Source organism: Chelonoidis abingdonii, chromosome 6 (assembly GCF_003597395.2).
Source record: "Chelonoidis abingdonii isolate Lonesome George chromosome 6, CheloAbing_2.0, whole genome shotgun sequence".
NCBI lineage: Eukaryota > Metazoa > Chordata > Testudines > Testudinidae > Chelonoidis > Chelonoidis abingdonii.
This window is the reverse complement of record NC_133774.1, coordinates 33008566-33029135: the sequence shown is the minus strand read 5'-3', so window position 1 is coordinate 33029135 and position 20570 is coordinate 33008566. Positions and strand designations below refer to the sequence as shown.

The window sequence follows — 20570 nt, the reverse complement described above, 5'->3', positions numbered from 1 at the left end:
TGGTCAGCATCGCCAACTGGAATGTTAAAAGTCCTGTCAACGATGCTGCCCAGCTAAGGCAGGCTAGTGCCTACCTCAGTGGTCACCAACATGGTGCCTGCGAGCGCCATGGTGCCCGCCGGGGCATTTATGTGTGCCCGCCTAGTGCCCAGCAGGGGACCTGCCGGGGACAGAGAACTCAGGATGCGGGCACGGTGTTCTCTGTTCCCGGCAGATGGAGGGCCTGCCTAGTTCCCAGCAGGGAAGAGAAGCTGCGGTCCAATGCCTGCTGGGGACAGAGAACTCTGGGGCTACAGGCTGTGGGTGCCGGTGTTCTCAGTCCCTAGCAGGTGTGGGGCCGCAGCTTAAGCTGGAGAGAAACCACGGCCCCGCGCCTGCTGGGGACACAGAACTCTGGGGCTGGAGGTGGGTTGGTGTTCTTGGTCCCCAGAAGGTGCCCAGCAGAGAAGAGAATCTGGGGACAGAGTACTCCAGGGCTGCAGGCACCGGTGTTCTCTGTCCTTATGGCTTTTCTCTGGCTTCTCTCTGGATTCATATATTATGTAATATTAAATATGTTTTTTTGTATTATTTAATATACAAATCCAAAATAAGCCTTGAAAAATTGTTGACGCCTGCCACGCTCTTCTGAAAACATGAATGTGCTACTGGTCACAAAAAGGTTGGGGACCACTGGCCTACCTATTCCGACACCACGCTGCACTCCGGAAGCAGCCAGCAGCAGGTCTGGCTTCTAGACTGGGAGGCCACGGGGCTCCACGCGCTGCCCCCACCTCTAGCACCGGGCCAGCTAATGGGAGATGTATGTGAAGGGGGGAGGTGGTGCCTGCGGATGAGAGCCGCACGGAGCCCCTTTTGCACTTCCACCTCGGAGCTGGACCTGTTGATGGCCATTTCCGGGGCACCTCGTAGTCCGTGGTGCCAGGACAGGCAGGAAGCCTGCCTCTGCACCTTGGCTGCACCCTGGCTGCACCAGAGGTAAGGCTGTGCCCCAATCCCTTGCCCCCCCCTCCTGCACCCCAACCTCCTACCCCAGTCCTGAGCCCTCACCCCCCAAACCCAGAGCCCCTCATGCCTGGCCCCATCCCTCAGCCCCCACACCCCAGCCTTCTGCCCCAGCACTGAGCCCCTCGCACACCCCAAACTCCTCATCCCCAGCTCCGTTGGGTCATGGGCATCAACAATTTTCTTCAACTGGGTTCCTAGAAAAAAAGTTTGAAAACCACTGCTCTATACTACCTGTTAGCCTCTCTCTTCAAAACCACCTGTATTCATTACCGCAGGAAGAAGGGATGGAGGTGCTCTTTGCCCTTCTCTTTCCCGTACTCCATCCACTGCACTAACACCTCCTCTGTATATTACATGGTGGATATATTTTGGGGGGAAATATTGAAATCTGTTTAAATCTTCTCAAAGGAAATTTTATCAGGTATTTCAAAAGTTTCCAGGGAAGAAGACTCTAGAGCCACCATTTTTATAATATTACAAATTCTCCAGTGTGGTAGAAATTGGGATAGCGAATATCAGGGTTGTGTACATACACAGCTCCCCGTTGCTGCACATGTGTATGCACAGTCTACATGTGTGTCTTCCATACTGGCTGTGACAGAGCCAATTGGCAGTCCAGCACTTGTTCTACTCCCAGACAATGGGATGACATTCCTTTAAAAATTATTCTGTACGGTGGTCTGCAGCTGCAGGATCCATAGGCTTCATGATGACTCATAGACATTAAGGCCAGAAGGAACTCATATAGTCTGACATCCTGCATAACACAGGCCATAGGTTTCACTCAGTAAACTTGCATGTAACCCAGTAACTTGTGGTTGAACTAGAGCATATCATTTAGAAAGACATCCAATCCTGAGCGTGTGTCTATGTGTGTGTATTTGTGAAACACAGAAAGAGTACAGTGTTTGTGCATATTCTCAGGCATATATTTTCGAATTTTTATATTTCATAGAGTTTATTTATTCTCTTTCTGTCAAACTGCATGAAACCTGAACCCCACACTTTTAGCAACTTGTATTTCATGTTCCAGTACTAATCTTTGCTGGTTTCCTTTTTCTCTTTAAGTGTCTGGTATCTAAAATGTGAGACAGCAAAGATATAGGCATTAATTATTTTGCTTTTTTTTTAGGTTGAAGATCAGAGATAGAAACCAAATGGGAAACTACACTTGTGTTTTTAAAAGTGACCAAGAAGTTAAAGCCACATTTCATTTACAAGGCAAGTTGTATTAACTTTTTCACTTGAAAATCATATAAACATTCATAGATTATAAGGCAAGAATGGACCATTGTGAACATCTACTCTGACCTCCTATATAACACATTGAACTCTTGTAATCATAGTTGGTAACTATTAATAATTAGCCATTCAAGCTGAAAACAGTTATTATTTCGTTATGGTTAAAACTGCAGCAGTAGTAGCTAAGCCACTTAAGCTAAGTGAGAATCTTGAGTAATTATCCATGCTAGCCCTTCTTAAGATATGAAATGAAGAGTTTTGAACAAAGGCTAATCTTTTATTTAACAATGGATTAAATTCCTTCCTTTTAGTTCCTTCCGTTACATGAAAAACGCTGAAATTCTGAAGTGCCCAGCTTGAGGCATCTTAAAGTTGTCTGATTTTCAGAGTGGAGGTTCATTACTCTTAGAAAAATCAGACCTCTTAATGGTGTCTCAATTTAGACATTGAAAAAGTGAGGCAACTAGTCTCTTTTGAAAATTTAAACCTCGAAACTTAATTGAGTTTAATAGGAAAATCACTAGGGACTGGAAAAGCAGCAAAGAATCCTGTGGCACCTTATAGACTAACAGACGTTTTGGAGCATNAATAATTAAATTAGAAATAATGATATCTCTCCATTCACAGCCAGAAGGAGAAATTGTTTTGTTTGTTTTGTAAATCTGAAAGAGAAGAATTCGTTGCAGGAAAGTTGTCAGAAACACTTAGTTCTGAATGCAGTAAGGTCTGTGGTCATTCTTCTTTCTTCAAATATTGAGTTCCACGGTCTTGGTCCTGGTCATATGAAAGTTCTGTTTACCATGCTCACAAACTTTCTCTAGTTGTTCAACAATTCCATGGTTCCAGTGGAACAGATATATGGTAAAAAGATAATGATTTTAGAAAGAATACCTCCTAGTAGCTAGATCCAGTAGTGTGGAATTTGAACATCAGGAAGCGGATTGAATTGCACTCTGTATTCAGTGGAGAACCAATGCAGAAAGTAGAGTTCTAAGGTTATATACTCAAGGCAACCTGTTGTGCTAAGCAGAAGTATTGCTACCTGTTGTACCAGTAGGAGCTTTTTCAGGTCATGTGGCTTCACTCTTTCATATAATGAGTTTCAGTAATCAAGCTTAGAGGTCACGTGTGTGGATTACTGTTACCAAGTCTGAATCAATAGGAAGATGCTGATTTTGGCTAGACAGGGAGATGGTACTGCTTATTTGATGTGAAGGAAATGTGGGGCTGAGTGCCATTGGCATACTGGTGGTACGGCATTCTTGTCACACCCACTTCCCAACATGTTCTTGTAACTATTGAAGAATGTGGAGTAGAGAACTGTGTCTTGTAGGACTCCACAGGTGAGGGCTCTGGAAGCAGAGGAACAGTTGCTGAAAATAACCCTCTGGGGGTTTAATATGAGAAGGATCAGGGGCATTTTCACCTTCAACTGTTAATACCTAACTCACATAGCACTCTTCATCAGTAGATCTCAAAGTGTTTTACAAAAGGAGGTAACCATCATTGTCCCCACTTCACAGATGGGGGATCTGAGACATAGGGAAGCAAAGGGACTTGGCCTGCTGGGTGACCTTGGACAGTGCCAGAGCCTGGAATAGAAGCCAGATTTCCTGAGTCCTAGTCCAGTATTCTGTCCTCTGAAATAAATCTTTGTTCACTCTGATTTGATTGATGTTCTAAAATGTTTGGTTCTCTTAACACTTTTACCGTTTTGTAGTTAGCAAGTTTAAAGGCACAACTTCATATGGACAGATAACTGACTCTGTACATACAACTTTTTTTTTTGCTAACAGAAACAAAACAAATAGTGACAAAGACTGTGGTGGTCCAGTTCAACTTCCTCTAAAGGATAAGAAAAAGAGAGGGTATTGTGAATGCTGTATGAAGAAATATGACGATCTGCAAACTGTAAGTGTAACATAGATTGTACACTCAACCCAATCTGTTATACGGTGCATAGAAATGTGGCATCAACAAGTATTTTTCTGCCTAATAGATATTAATTGACTTAACGATATACTCAAAAGTTCTTTTAAAAAAAGCAAACAACAAAAACAGAAATCTTCTCTCTAGGGGAATTTAGTGCTGTCTTGCAGACTACACAAAGGGTTGCTAAGATTACTTATAGTTACATCTCGGAAACATAGTCAATAAGAGTTTAGGAACACTTGCTCTTTTAAATTGCCCATTTATGCACATCAAGTATTTGAAACAACTTTATTTTAGCCAATATGGGAGTGAATGAATGCCTTTGCACCAAATGTTAGTGTATTAATATCTAGACTGACATGCAGAATTAGGGCTTGTCGCTTGTCTACACTACACGCCAGATCGGCAGACAGCAGTCGATCTGGGGGGGGAGGGGGTCAATTTATTGCATCTAATATAGATGCGATAAATCGATCGCTGAGCACTCTCTCGTCAACTCCGGTACTCCACAAGAATGAGAAGCGCAAGTGAAGTCAACGGGAGAGCATCAGCTGTCGACTTACCGCAGTAAAGACACCACAGTAAGTAGATCTAAGTACGTTGACTTCAGCTACGCTATTCACGTAGCTGAAATTGTGTATCTTAGATTGACCCCGCATGGTAGTGTAGACAAGCCCTTAATAGTGGTGAGGGGGTGTATCAGAGAGATACTTTTTTGAAATGTGCTATTTTGTATAATTGTCAACTTTTGCTGGTCTAGAATAGGCGTGTAAGGACCCAAATCCATATGATCTTGTATTTTCATCTTGCTCCTACACTTATGCTAAACTTGTTTGCATGTGCTGTATAAATTTATTAATATTAGAGTACAGTAACTCATCACTTAAAATTGTCCCGTTTAACATTGTTACATTGCTGATCAATTAGGGAACGTGTTAGTTTAAAGTTGCGCAGTGCTCCTTTATAATGTTGTTTGGCAGCTGCCTGCTTTGTCCACTGCTTGCAGGAAGAGCAGCCTGTTGCAGCTAGCTGATGGGGGCTTGGAACCAGAGTGGACCAGCAGCCCCGCTATCAGTTCCTCACTCCCCTAAATTCCCTGTGCAGTAGGTGCCCAGCAGGCTATCAATTGCCGGCAGTTCAGGTGTCTCTCCTCCCACTGCCATGTGCCACTCCTTCCCTCTCCCTTGGAGCTGCTCCTGGGAGTCTCCTGCTTGCTGTGCAGGAGATGGGGTGGAGGTGAGGAAAGAGGAGGGCTAATGTCAGGGTATCTCCCTCCCCCCTGCTCCTGCCCCCTGCTTACTCCTTCTCCATATAGAGCAGGGTGGGGACACGACAGGGCTCAGGATGGAGGGAGCTTGCTGACCGCAGCTGCTGTCTCAACTTGCTGATTTGCTTAAAAAGACAACGTACTTAGAGTGGTATGTATCTCTGTCTCTGTCTTCCATGCTGTCTCCACTCCCTCCATTTGTGCTGCCTTGTAGAGCGTGAGGCTACATTAACAACAATGTGTTAACTCTTGAGAGCTCAGCTGAGTGCTAGTTCACCATTTAGCAGGAAGGCATTCCCTGGGAAATATCCCACCCTCTGACTCCACCACCTCAACCAACCTACACAATCATCATTGCTGTGTACAGTTTTAAATTGTTTGTTTAAAACTTATACAGTGTGTGTGTATATATATATATACACACAGAGAGAGTATAAGTGTATATGTAATATATTTTTTTGTCTGGTGAAAAAAATTTCCCTGGAACCTAACCCCCACTATTTACATTAATTCTTTTGGGGAAATTGGATTTGCTTAACATCATTTCGCTTAAAGTCACATTTTTCAGGAACATAACTACAACGTTAAGCGAGGAATTACTGTAGACCACATTAGTGTGTCCATTAAATATATGAATTTTGGAACATGTTAGAAATTTTAGGATGTACGTTAAATACTGGCAGATGAAATTCAGTTGACTGAGAAACAGGTAAAATGAAAGGACTGTAAAATTTTGTGAAATTTAATCCAAAAGACATTCTGCCCCTTGCCAACTTTTGGAGCAATTAAAATGAAAAGAGTTGCTCAGATAAGGAAATGTAAAGTGCTCTTGAGGAGCAATGATAAGCTCCCTTCACCACCCAAAACCAAAAAGTAAGCAAGCAAACAAAGCATTTAGCACTCACTGGTTTGTTGAGAAAACCAGTGGAGCCAGTTTGCAGTACTGGATAGAACTCTGCTTGGAGACATTCTTTAAAATAAAAAAAATAAACCATACAGAACTTGCACTCAGTTGGACCAGAAACCAGCACAGCTCCATGGAAGTCAGTGGAACTCTGCTAATTTACATCAGCTAGGACCTGGCCACGCTGAAAAAAGATGAAACTTTATCCCTTACACTGCAATCTTTTCATAGAAGCATGACATCTGCTTTCAAACCTCCAACCACTAGAGAGAAAGATTGCTACAGTGCAATTACTTCTGGGTTGATAAAAAAGAAAGAAGTATAGTGTTTTATTCAAACTCTCTTTCATCATCTGAAATGGCAATATATTTTTTCCTTACAAGCATCAGAATAAGATTTAGCTCAGTGCCTGTTCTAGTGTGTATTTTAAATAGGCCAAAGGAACTCTGATTCTTTTAAAAGTATAAAATAGCTGCTGCAAAAGTTAATCAGAGAAGTCACCTCTGACAAAACGTGATAGGGACTGGTTGATTTACCACCATAAGATGGGAGAATTGCTTCAGAATGGTCAAGAGCTGCCATTTTTTGATGCGATACAAGCTGCTGACTTGACATTCTCTCAGATTGATGTCAGTGTGCGGGAAATGGGGAAAAAGTGAGATCTGAATCTTCCAGTTGCTAATGTGGTGAGAATAATTTCCAAGTCATAAGCAATGACTGATATGCTAGTACATCTGATTGCTAACCACTGTGGTTTAAAGTCAACATGACTATAATTAACTCCATAATTACAAACAAGGGATGAATTTAGTACTAACAGCACTTAAGCTTGAATGCAAGAATTCTGTGAAAAAGACCTGGGGTGAAATCCTGGCCCCAGTGAAGTCAATGACAAAACTTCCATTGATTTTACTGGAGCCATTTCACCCATGGTGCCTACAAGAAACAACCTGAATGTAAGAGAAGCTTATAGAAAGAGATTATAGAGGGCATAGGAGCTAACACACACAGCGTGCTCTAATGTATTCATTAATATTAAATGTCCACACAACACATATAAATATGTACAATAAGCAAGAAGATATAGGAGCATCAGGATCCTGGGCAAACATAGGCAGGACTAGTTTCGGGAGCTTGGGATCCAGGAACTGAAGCTAGGTGTCAGAGCCAGTATTGGGATCAAGAGTGAAGCTAAAGGTCAAGCCAGGGTCAGAGTGAGGAGTCAGTCAAGGATCAGAGCCAGACTCAGGAATCAGGACAAGGATCAGTACCAGGTATTGAGGTCTGTGTTGGGATTCCAGGGCTCAATCTGGAGTCAAGAGTACAAGTCAGAGCCATGGTCACTACTGGGAGTTCAGCAGCAGGGCAGTTATGACAGCCACACTGTAATTTGAACATTTCTTGGTACACCCTGTAGGCTTATGTAGGATCAAAGAGCCAATCAGGGATCGCTAAGACCACTGTCAGTCAGATCACGCAAGATGAAATGTCCTGTGTGGTTCTACCTCTGCGGATTGTGGGTCACAAGGAGGAGCTATCTTATATCTGCCACTGGTGGTAACTTGGGGCTGTTGGTTAGCGGGTTCTCATCCAGGCCTCAGTTTAAATCCTGCTCTTGCTTAAAAGGAGAGGTTTATTTTTCAGTTGTAACTGTTCATCCTTATTTAGGGCTATATGGTGGTTCCCCAGTTACTCAGGAAAGGGAGCAATCTAGGATTTTAAGCAATGCAGCATTCTAACCCTAGTGCAAGTAGAGGTGGGCAAAGTCATTGCCTACTCATCACCCCTTCTATCTCCAAGGTGCTGCTAAGGTGGAGCAATTTGGTAACAGTCACTGCATTTCCCTGAGCTGTAATTCTGTGTGGCCTTTAAGAAGACCATGCAAAAGCCAGGGCGAAGACTCCATACTCCCTTCCCTGTGTGAATTATGCGTATGGCTTCCCTGATGTATAGTGTTAGTCACATAAACTGCCAGTGGCAGCTGTACTTGTAATAGCTATGACCATATTCTGCCATTGCATGCTAAAATCTTTTTTCCTTCAGTAAAAATCCTCTGGAAGAATAAAAGGGTTTTCAGATTTTTTTTACTCAAATTTGCCTTCTTTATTATTTGTGACAGTTCCTTTGCTTCTCTGACCTTTTTGTTTTGTTTTGTTTTGTTTTTGCCCTTTTCCCCCAAATTACATAGGATTGGCAACAGTTTTTTACTGATACTGTCCCTCTTTACTAAAACGGGCTAATGATTAAAGTTACTCTGACTTTAAAGCCCCTTTTTAAAGATATAATGAGTAAAATGTGGAATGATGGTACACAGTGACAGCTAGATTGATGTACATTTGTAATGTGTGTAACAACTAAGCTTCTAGTAGTAAGGCTCATCTAGAGTTGAGCACGTAGTGAGAAATGTTCTTGAATATTCACCTGAATTTTTTATGAATTCTCTTCAGTCACATTTGCACACTTTTCTGCAATCAGAGAGTATGCAAGCAATCACAGTTTACTAGCATGAATGCTCCTGGAAAGTGAATTTGAAGACGGCAAGCTTGTATACTCACAGAAAATGAATATTCAATTTATTTATTTAAATTCACAACAGAAAATGTGTAGAATTTACACTTATCCTATTAAAGAAGAGAAAAAAAATTACTTGAGGCAAATCTTCAGCTGGTACAAATGATCATAGCTCCATTGAAGGCATGGATCTGGCCTGCTATGTCTTGTGTGATGACCTAGCATCACTAAACACATCGTCTCATATTCCAAATAGCAAGACAAAGTGAGTGAAATGTAAAAAATAAAAATACATTTGAGAAAATCATGATCTGCTAGTAGAGATTCCAAGAACAGAAAAAAAGAAGTGACATTCATCAGATAAATTATCTGTTATGGTTTATTTCCTCAGCTCTAATGATATCAGTGGGGTGCAGCAATATGTTCAACAGAGGATCTGGGCTTCTGGGAAGGCTTTAGGTCATCTAGAATGATGATAAAATTACAGCATAAGTAATTTCAAATTAATGTCTTATACGTTGTTTGTTGTGGCCCAATACTGTATCTTGCAGGATTGGACTGGCACTTCACTTGGCATCTACACCTAGTAGTCAGTGTTTGAAAGTATGACATTTCCATCACCCCTGCATTTTTTTCAATCAGGACGAAGTGAAAACTGTTCTGCAGCAATATTTCTCAGCACACAAAACTGACCAAATACTATTATTTTATATTATTATAGTCTGAAAAGATGTCTTGCAGTTCTGGAAATTGAATGGATTTTTATGCTTAACTTATGTATTCGTATAGATTGTAGCAGAATCTGAATCATGGATTGCTCACAGCTGGGTATGGGGGTGGGAGGGTGGAAATACCACAAGTCAGTTAATACTTTAGCTTTTAAAAGTTACTTTTTGATAGCTACTTCACTGATGTCAAATCCTACAACTGCTCTGCAAGCAGAATTCCCATAGATATCAATGAAAATTCTGTATGTGGAACACCGGCCAGAAGTAACCTTTACATAGTTCACATATTAGAAGCCATATGCTATACAACAGTTTGCAAATTAATTGAGGATATGAAAAGAGAATGGACTTGCTACTAATACATTCTTAAAAATTAAAAGCCTTAATTTTATAAATATTTCAGTTAAAACACTTAGAGCTAACATAGTAAATTTTCTCTATTTATTCTTAGTACCTCAGATTGAAGGAAAAGAGCATCACGTAGTCAGCTATGTAGGAGATTCTGTTGTCCTGGTATGTAAAAGTCTCAAATATATTCCCATCAACTGGATCTGGTACATGGGTAATGGAAGTGACCAGGTAAGATTTCCCTTCACTGGTCACGCAAAACAGTGAAACAACTGATTGCAAGCACATTGTTCTTTTGCAGAGTATAATTAATTCATGCTTCATAGACCTACAGTAGCTTTCACAAATCCTACCTTATTCTTTAGATAGAGTTGATATGAATTCACCCACGTGATAAAACTATAATCTATCAGTATAGGTCATCATAGATATCTTTACCGAGGACCTGCACCATATGATTACAATTTAATGGACTCAAAACAAATCAGATGGGTGGGCCCAACCCTGAGGTGTTCACTTTATCCGCATTCAGTCAAAACTTTTGTTGATTCCTGTGGGAGCTTTTTCTGAATAAGAATCAACATACATACTGTCCTCCATAGGGAAAAATATGTATTAGCTCACAATTCAACTAACAATTTCCTCCTAATCATCCTGTTGTGGGACCTAGTTAGCCATCTCTCTTAATCCTCATGAGTCTGGAGGGCAGGCGTTTTGTATGGAGTCCAATGGCTTCACAGTATTCCCAGTGTCTCCACAATATAACCTGTGTTACCTTTTTGTTCATGCAAAATGACTCCTCTTCAGAACCCATGTAGAGATGGTCTCTCACCTTGTTGCTATCTAAAAGAATCTCTCAGATTTTTTGCAACACAGGGGAAGGAAGCACAAGGTAATGCCGAGAGTAAAATCATTATCTTATGCTGCTGTATCACCACTGGGGTGAGGAATGATGTCCTGGAAGACATCTGTGCCTATTTGCCTAAGCTATCCACAACTCTAGAGTCCCAGCCCCATGGAAAGATCACTGCTTCTGCATTTCCACACCATCCATCCTTCCCCTGCGGCATCCGTCTTATTATAGGGGAGCCTAGGGTACTGAATAAGGACTACAAAAGTACGTTTAGCGCAGATATTTAATTTTTCAGTGGAAACTAGTAGCTTGGAAAACTCTTTATAGGAAAGACAGGAGGCTTTGTTTGCTGAACAAAGCTTAACTAAAATGCAGTATAAGTTATCTTGATTTTTATCCATTTGGGATGACTAAAACAAAAGAAGGTAAGAGGTCTGCCCAACTGTATACAGTAATTTAGAAGTACAGCCTTGATGAGAACCCAAATCCATATGTCAACCTTGCTCTAATTTCTAGACCAATACAGCCACATTAACCCTTACAGCTATAATGTTCCTTAGTCATTTATACCAAGTCTCACCCTAACAATAACTAAGACTGGTTACATTTTTCATTTTTGCCAACTCTTTGCTTTGATGAATGATCAGTTTTTAATCTGGAGATGTTATGTAAGTGACCATCACACTCTCCCAGTTCCCATTATTTATAAATACTTGAATTCACATATTTACACTAGTGTAGCTCCACTGACTTCAGTGGAGATAAGCCAATTTACATCAGCTGAAGATCTGGCCCAAAGTTTCAACATCAAAGAAACGGTGCCAGTAAGTGGGAAAATGCAAAGGACAGGAACAAATGAAGTTGAAGTAATAGAAACAAAACAAAAATGTTGATCACATTTGGAAAATAATGTATATTCTGAGACCAAGTCCTGAAGGTGCTGAGCACTTCCAGCTCCTATTTTAGTCAATAGGCCTGATCGTACATCAGAGAAGTCAAAAGCAAAACTCCCGTAGAGTCCAGCAAGTGCCAGAAGATCAGGCTCAAGGGATGTGGCAAGTATTCAACGCTTCCCAGGTTTTATCCCTGAATATATGTAGCTTATCTGCAGCTGTACCACCTCAGGCAATATTATTGTCAGATCACATAAACCAAGCAGAGTTGGGCCAGATTAATAATCTCCAGGGAAAAAACAAATGCCGGTAGAATCAGTGTTGGTAATTCACTAGGCTGAATTCTGCCTTCAGTGGCATTTTAGCCAGGCAGGATGATCCAATAAGAATTTAATCAGGAATGAGCACTGGGTCTGCCAAAAGTACAACGGTATTTTTAAGTGATCAAGGTGTTACATCTCATCTAGAAGTGAGCACCTCTAGCAGCACAGTGAGCAATTAATTCACTGATGACTTTGAAGGTACAATTCAGCCTAGTCTACACTAGGAATTTACATTGGTATAGATAGCTATGTCCACACTCCTGGGAGAGCTGTGTCCACACCCCTATGTCCACCCCCAGTGTAGACAGTGCTAGGTCGACAGAAGGATTCTTCCATTGACCTAGAGACTGCCTCTCAGGAATGTGGATTACCTATGCGAATGGGAGAATCCCTCCCATTCGTGTGAGTAACGTCTATACTGAAGAGCTGCACCAACGCAGCTGTGCCACTGTAGCATTTTAAGTGTAGACAAGCCCTGATATGTGTAGCACTTTTGTTTTTCTTGGAGTTGTCTAGCTAAAATTCCTCTTATTTGAACTAAATGAGGTATTCTTTCTTCACCTGTGCTGTTATGTATTGAACTGAACAGTTGTGTACTGTGGCTATGTGGACATAACTTGTAATTAGTCTGTAAAGCAGGGATGTCAAACTTATCTTGGAAGAAAGGGAAGAATTCTTTGTTTAATTATGATATGTGAGCTGAGATATAAATTCAGGCCTATACGTGCCACACAGTGCCAAGTGAAATGCCCACTGGTATCACTTTATGATTTGCACAGATATCTAGAGGAGCATATGGTCTTTATGCAGGAACTAAATGTTCACATACTATGATTGAGTGCCTTTTCTTGAATTGATCATACACTGTGAAGCCCACCACTGTTAGTTCCCCTTTGTTTCTCATCCTTCCCCATCCTTCTTTCTCCATTTCTCTCTCTCCCTTGTCTTTGTGAGTCTCCTCTGTTCTTTTCTCTGTATTTCCTGCCCTGCAGCAGCTCCCAGTTCCAGTGCAGTGGAGTTCACTCTATCCCTTGCCCCATTCCTTTTACTATGTAAAGTGTATTTACTTGGATAAAACATTTGGAATGGATACATTTTGATAAAATGTGCTACATATGCAACACCATTTAATGTTATAACTATTGTTAACTGTTGTAAATACAGAGATTTTCCACATTCAAAGTATAAAGGATTTTTGACATTGCAATCATATAATTTCTAAATATCTTTTTATGTTAGGTTGCTGTTAATGATTCTTTGATGCCAGATAAGTATATAGTCGATGAAAAATATGCCAACATAACGAAACTCAAGATTCTGAAGATCTCAGAGAAAGATGATAGATCATACTGGTGCCAAGCTGTATTTAAACTAGGAGAGAGCAAAGGAAAAGTATCTCTTAAAGTTCTCACCTATATGACACCACTCAAACCATTTCTTGTAATAGCTGCTGAAGTAATTATTTTAGTAGCTATTATTTTCCTGTATGAGATGTACTCCAAAAAGAAACAGATGCATGCAGGTACGATCTCTTTGTTTTTTTAAATAACACTTCGCACTTTTTACTACTATAATATGTTAGATATAGTGGCATACTCTACTCACCGTTTCAATTTAAATTATAGTCAAGGACAAAATGTGCCTCCTAATTCTCCATGATAGTTGTCTATATATTTTTCTCTAAATGAAAATATCTTCTTTTGAGTATTAATCATTATTTAAGTTTTAATTTCCTAATATTTAGGGTAAAATTCATGTGCTAAATGCTTTTAAAAGGGACACAGGTGCCTATGTAGGGTCTAATCCAACCTTACTCACACAAGTAAAATTAGCAGATAAGGACTTCAAGGATTGATTTTAAATGCTCCCAGAACAGTGTGTGCACAAACCCTCACGGGCACTGATGGAGATTACTCATGTCAAGAATATCATAGTGGAGAGGGGGAGGGTAGCAGTGTATTAAAACAAAATGAATTGATCGTGGCTCCTGAGCCCAAATATCCCTTTCAAATATCCATTTTGTGATATGAGCTGAGACAGACCTGTAGAGTGTGATCTCAGTGAATTTTGGAAGAGGATGCTAAAGTTGCATGCCAGAGTTTAGTGGTGGCTTTTCAGGCATTTGCCAGTGCGTAACCTGAGAGCTGAATTTATCCCAAGGGTCTGAAATGTTAAAAGCACGTATATGTGACTCAAACTACCATGTGTTCAGGACAACTGATGGGATGTAAGTTAAATGTCATTTCTCTACAGAGAAAAAGCTCAGTGCTCAGTTTTATAAACTGTTGGAGAGTCCCCAAACTTTCCTAAAATGAGAAGTTTGTGGGAAATACAACAGCTTAATCTTAGACAGGCTGCAGAAAGGTGTTTTGAATAAAAGGGAGCATAGTAAAATTGTACTTCAGATGTATATTCTGTATGCCGATTAGTACAAAATTTCCTTGTTTACTGTTTTACTGATTCTTTTATATGTTAGACAATTAATTCATTATAAAATGAAGTGAAATGGTTTTCAGTGTCAAATAACTTCTTAACAGTAAACACACAATATAATAACCATACAGTTTTCTTTGTCCCACAGAAGATGAAAAAGAATTTGAACAAATTGAGCAACTGTAAGTAGTGACTATTATTTTTACAGTACTTAGACTGTACTAACATTTAATGGAATATTAAACAGCTTTGACACTAGGTACCTCAGAGTCAAGAGTCAATACACTGCTCTTAACATATGACATTGTAAGGTATAAGTACGAATACCGTGGATGTTTTAATTTATTGTTTATCACAGAATCGAACTGGTAGAATGGCCTGATACTGTTCCCATCAAAGACCATAACTTACTCAGGATGAGGGAGATAACTCTCAGATAGAAAACACTTCCAGAATGTTTCCACCCATTCATTTGTGCTGTGTTTCTAGTTTAGTCTGCATTATGGGGCACAGAGGGCTTCCTCTTCTATATATAGTACATGAAAGACCCTTCATACAGTAGAACTGGTGTGGGTAGGTTATATGGTGGGTAGATGGGGTGGTGATAATTTGGGGAGCTTTTATTGGGAGTTAGGATCACCATGCCACCATGGTAGTGGATTTTTGGGGAAGGTCCTGGGCAGGAGCTGTAGATATGAAGCTAGTTCAATGCACTAGCCATTTTCCCATCCATGTGGTGTAGCAGAGTACACCAGCCACAAGAAGTACTGCAACACTGTGGCTGAAGAAGTAGGTAGGAGGCAGCTCTGCTGCTGCTCTGTAGCTTATGGGTGAATTCCTTCCCCACAGAGGCTTATGGAACTCTGGATGCACAGTAAAGACAAACTTTAGCCTTCTTTGATATCCATGCTTATACCAGGATTAATGTTCTAATTTATTGAAATCAAGTATAGTTACCTTACAAAGCACAATCACTCCCCCCTATACTCCTCCACTGGCTTCCCATTCATTTAAAGATCCTGTTCAGAAGTACCCTTCTTTCCATGGAGTTGCTCTAGGCTCTCATGAACTTTATTTTTCTCTACTCCCCTCCTCGCTCCTTCCATTCATCAAGAGCTTGGTCTCCTCTTTTTCCTTCTGTATGATGTCCACACCGCTGATGCAAGTGCCTTTTATTCTACTACTCCTACCATCTGGAGTAGCCTCCTGCTATCCCGCTCCCGCTCATTTCCAAAGCCAGCTAAAAATATAGTATTTTCTCTCTTGATTATCTCTCTTAGTTCCTCTTTAGCACTGCTGTTATTTATTTAATTCTGTAATTATGTTTATTATGCTGGAAAGTGTTTTGGGATACAGTGGGTATGTCTTATGTCGATGATTGAGTAGCTGTCTTACTTTGCCATGTCTTCACATTGCCGTACTTTCATCACAAACAATCTGACTAAAACCAGGATTTACTGTTTTAAAAAGAGAACAAAATAAGTTCTTACTCATGGTATATAAAATGCACATTATTTTCACTGGAAAGCCTGCAAAGTCTCCTTTTAAGCCATTTGATCTTTATTTAATACATTATTATTAAATACAGTATGTTGGAGTTCTGTCCTACTGGATAAATACACAGTTAGGGACTTTTTAAAGTGTGTACTGTTTGTGTGATTGCTAAAGCTCTCTGGTATCAAATTAAATAGCTATATATTAGTAGCTGTTTAAAGCACAGAGTTATGTACCAGATGGCCTGGAATTTTTCCTTTGGAGCCATTCCATCAAATTCTAACTTTTTGTGATGTGTGTTGCTGTCCTGAATCCCTATGGTTGGTGACATAAATAATAGTCTCATCAAAAAAGTGTATTGCCAGGGGGACTGGGTGGTTCAGGAGTAAGTAATGGGAGCAACCGAACTTTTCATGTCTACACTAGTTAAATCTAGCCCAGGTCTGAGTCGACCAACAGTAGTTACTATCTAATAGCTGTAGGCACTGTAAGGGGAGACTACATGAAATGAAATGATAGTTTTAGTCTTTTTCCTACTGGACAAGTGTCCATCACACAAAAACCACATTAACAATTGGTGCTAATGTGCCCCTTTTTAGCACAATCATCAGAGAGAGGCTAAGGATTGAATGCTATGGAGCTACTACTCTCTGTCGCCCTTAGGTGGTCCCTCCAAATGGGTTGGGCACATTGGAAATCATATATTTTCATTGCCTGTAGTGTAACTATGTATTTAACAGATAGGACCGGATTCCAGGACTGCCTCTTTCACATTCTTCATAAGGACAGATTTCACTCCCAACTTAAAAAAGAACGAGGGATTTTAAAAATCCTTTAGAAAAATAGCCACTGAGCAGATTCAGTCCTGTAGCTAGACAAAAGCCTTCTTGATTATCCAGAGTAACAACTGAAGGATCCGGCCCTATGTTATGAATATTTAAAAGTTTAACATTTCGGTCCTTTTTACCCAAAATACCAAAAACTGATGAAACAGTGTATAGTATGGTTCCTCAGTTTTTGGTATTTGGAATCATACTATACACTGTTTCATCAGTTTTGGTGAACTGATGAACCATACTGAACACTTGCAAAATAATAAAATCAGCATCTTTCTTATGTTTTGTTTATAGAAGTGTAATTTTAAATGTGTTTTTATTATACCTCACCTTGGGAACAACACCCTATATCCTGATTTTCAGCACAAAATGAATTTATACTACTGAGTTGTTGTAGTAGGATCACTAGCACAACCTATTATAAAAACATTACTGTCAATTTTTCACTGTAATAATCCTTTCCAAGGGTTTTATGGTTTCAGGAAATGACTGGGTTGAATGCAGAAAGCACTGGATGGTTAGGCTAATCACTACCTGATTGGTAAAGGTCTCTGAATAGGTTATTTTGCTATAATAATATTTTATATAAAAAACATGTTTGTTCTTTTCCTTTTTCTCATGCCTTCAAGTAACATCACAGTGGAAAAATTTAAAATGCTTTTAGTGCATGCTAGGTAATCAGATCATTGGATTGGGATGAACACTATGATTTTTATTGTAAAGTCTATGCATGTTAAAATCTTATTTTGGGTTTTGGATTTAAACCTGTTTCTTTCTTCAGTAAATCAGAAGATAGCAATGGTGTAGAAAATAGCACCACCAGGCACCGAAAAGTTTAAGTCAGTTCCTAAAGGAAGGTAAGTAAAAGAGAAGACATATTAGAGATTTACTAGGCTCTTAATGAGCAGAATATTTCAAAAGACAAAAAAAAAATCTTTCTACTGTCCTTATCTAGTACATTTTCAATATACATTATGTGGGAGTGGCACAGAACTGGAACAAATAATATGTACAACTCATTCATGACTGAAGGGAATTCAGAAATCAAATTCAGTGCTGTTTTCAGAGCTCTATTTTAATTCATTTTTATTATCTTCCTCATTACCATCATGATTACTTTACTACATTTACATAACACTTTTTAAAAAATGGGGCCCAAACATAAAAAACCCTAATCATATGCATATCAAACCTTAAATATGCCAACAGTCCCATTAAAGTTAGTGTGACTGCTCACTTGTATAAGGACTACTCATGTAACTAAGAGTTTGCAGGATTAGGCCCCAAAACAATAGGAGAGATAGCACAGGGAGGATAGGGAGTGAAGGAGTTCAGGACAGTGAAAAGGGCAGAGTTCAAAGTAGATGACAAGGCCTTAGCAAAAAGGAGCAAAGACAGAGAGGGAGATAGAGGACCATGAGCAACAGAGAAGAGAGAAAAGTAACAAATTGGTCATTTTGAAAGAAGTGAGTGATAGAAGGGGTAGATGAGGGGAGTGAGTAATGCTGAAGGAGCGCAAGTGGTGGTGGTGAGAAAGAGAGGAAATTCAGAGACAGGTTTGAGCTCCCTGATTCTTTGCCCCAATCACAGTCCTGGCACAGACTACTTTAACTTGTGCCAATGGGCAATCTTTCCCAATGGATTGTCTGCCAGCTGAGGACAATAGTGCACTTAGCCACTCGCCCTACTCACCCCTCCCAGCACCTGGTGTGTCTTCTGTGACATGGGAGATTGGCATTCAAGGTGGCTCCCCTGGCTTTACATTCACTGGCTCTTCCCCCATAACCGAGGACTTGTAGAAGGCTTCCACCCTCTTTGCATTTGAGGACTGGGAAGAGAGTGACCAGATCAGAATGAGATTAAAGGTACAATTTTCAAAAGTGCCTAACCGGTTTAGGATCCCAAGTCCCCCACTGACTTTCAGTGAAACATAGGCTCCTAACAGCCTTGGAAATGGGACTTAGGCACTTTTAAATGTTTTTTTTACCCCAAATCCAATACTGAGTCAGAATGAAGTTGGAGATCAAGTAAAGAAATTAGAGAATGCCTAATGCCTAAACAGTAGGCATAAAACAATTGATAGAGTGCATCTGTGTCAATAAGCAATAATATGTATGTTCTGTTTAATTCAGGAGATTTTAAACCAACAAAAAGGAAATACCATTTGACCATCACAAAACCACAGGAAGATGTACATGGCTATTCGGTTCAAATATCTACAATGCTTCTAATTAGAGCTCATTAGACTTGTAACAAAAATAATGAAGATCTCCTATTGTTTTTAAAATATAAACATGAAAATGCCTCTTTGTCAAATAGTTATTCTATAAAGACTGTACTGTATCCAGACATTATACATATGTACTCTCAAATATCTGTTGTTGTATTTATGTCTCCTTACTGGTAAAAGTCAATCTTTATGCTACTGAGACTTCCTGGCCTCAGTCCAATTGGTTAAGAAGATTAATCTGTATAATGTTTGCTTCCCAACACTGGGCCTGATCCTGCATTTATAGATCATCCAACACTCTTAGTGACTTCAAGGAGTGAGCAGATGATGCAAGATCAGGACCACTATAAGCTGACAGTAAATATTGCAATGTAAGTTCAGATTCACAAGATCTTAGAGAAAATATCTTTTACTGGTAGACAGAGCAAATACAATGCACAAAAGCCATTTTTTACACCAAAGGAATACTCAAAGGGGAATCTTTATCATATTTTTCAAACAATGTTAAGGGTTTTATCATTTCCTATGAAGATTCTTAAACCCAAATTTAGTTAACATCATTTGCAATTAGGAAGAAATAGATGGTGAGCTCTGGAAATTTAAGATGATACACATTGCCTTAAGATTTCCTGTCCTAACGCAGAGCCATTTTTTGTACAAAAATGTGACATTTTGTACTTTATAAACCACCAAACAAATGAATAAATACGCTTGACATTAAAAGGTCCTAGCATTGATTTATATATCAAGAAACTGCCCGCCCTTACTAGGCATCCTCATGTTTTAACAAAATATCATCACGTGTAATGAGTTCAGTTCTGCTCTATCTTTATTAGAAGATAACACATCTGAAGTGTCCATTTTTGGCCACCCTTTTAGTGGATACTTCAGACAGATTTGTATTGCATATTTACATATTGCCTTTCTTCCCAAAGAATCCCAAAGCGCTATTTTAGGGCAGGAAGTGAATGAAAATAAACAATACAAAATAAAATATCATAATAGAATAAAAATAACCTGTTACCAGTTTAAAATCCAGGGAGAATGTTGTCTACATGGAATGTAGTTAAACAAACAAACTTGAATGTAACCAGAACATTTGGGTTAATGCCCCTACTCTTACACAAATTGCCATAAAATCTTCAATGACCACAAATTGTCAGGGCCCCACTCTTACTTCTTATCCAAAAGACAGCCTTTCCAGGAGCACTGTTATACGTACCTCTGTGTTGTAGCATCCTTGACTATTCTTTGGTAGACTCCTATCCAAGTACAGAACAGGTTTAATTCCACTTAACTCATGAGATTTGTCAGGATCTACTCCTGGGGGAAATCTGCGCCACTGCATACGTGCAGAAATTCATGTCCTATGCAGATTTTTTTTTTCTCCATAGAAAATAGATTCTGCCAGGGAGACACTGCAGTTACACTTTTTGCCCACGAGGAGCTGCTGTGCTGCCATAAGAGAGCAGCGAGCTGAGGGCCAGAGTAGTCAGCCACGGAGATGGAGGGGGCAGTGGCTGCCTTCCTCACAGAGCTCTGCCCGCAGGGCCATCTGAGAAGGCACA

General features: G+C 39.9%; 1 protein-coding gene across 1 annotated transcript in view; it reads left to right on the top strand.

The window, feature by feature from the left end:
* Positions 1–19144, top strand: part of EMB (embigin) — a 31207-nt gene extending 12063 nt beyond the window's left edge. The window contains exons 5-10 of the mRNA XM_032805285.1: positions 2141–2229; positions 10044–10171; positions 13249–13531; positions 14591–14624; positions 17554–17629; positions 18905–19144. Of these exons, the coding sequence (XP_032661176.1) occupies positions 2141–2229; positions 10044–10171; positions 13249–13531; positions 14591–14624; positions 17554–17611 (592 nt within the window). The 3' untranslated portion in view covers positions 17612–17629; positions 18905–19144. The remainder of the gene's footprint in view (positions 1–2140; positions 2230–10043; positions 10172–13248; positions 13532–14590; positions 14625–17553; positions 17630–18904) is intronic.
* Positions 19145–20570: the final 1426 nt, after the last annotated feature.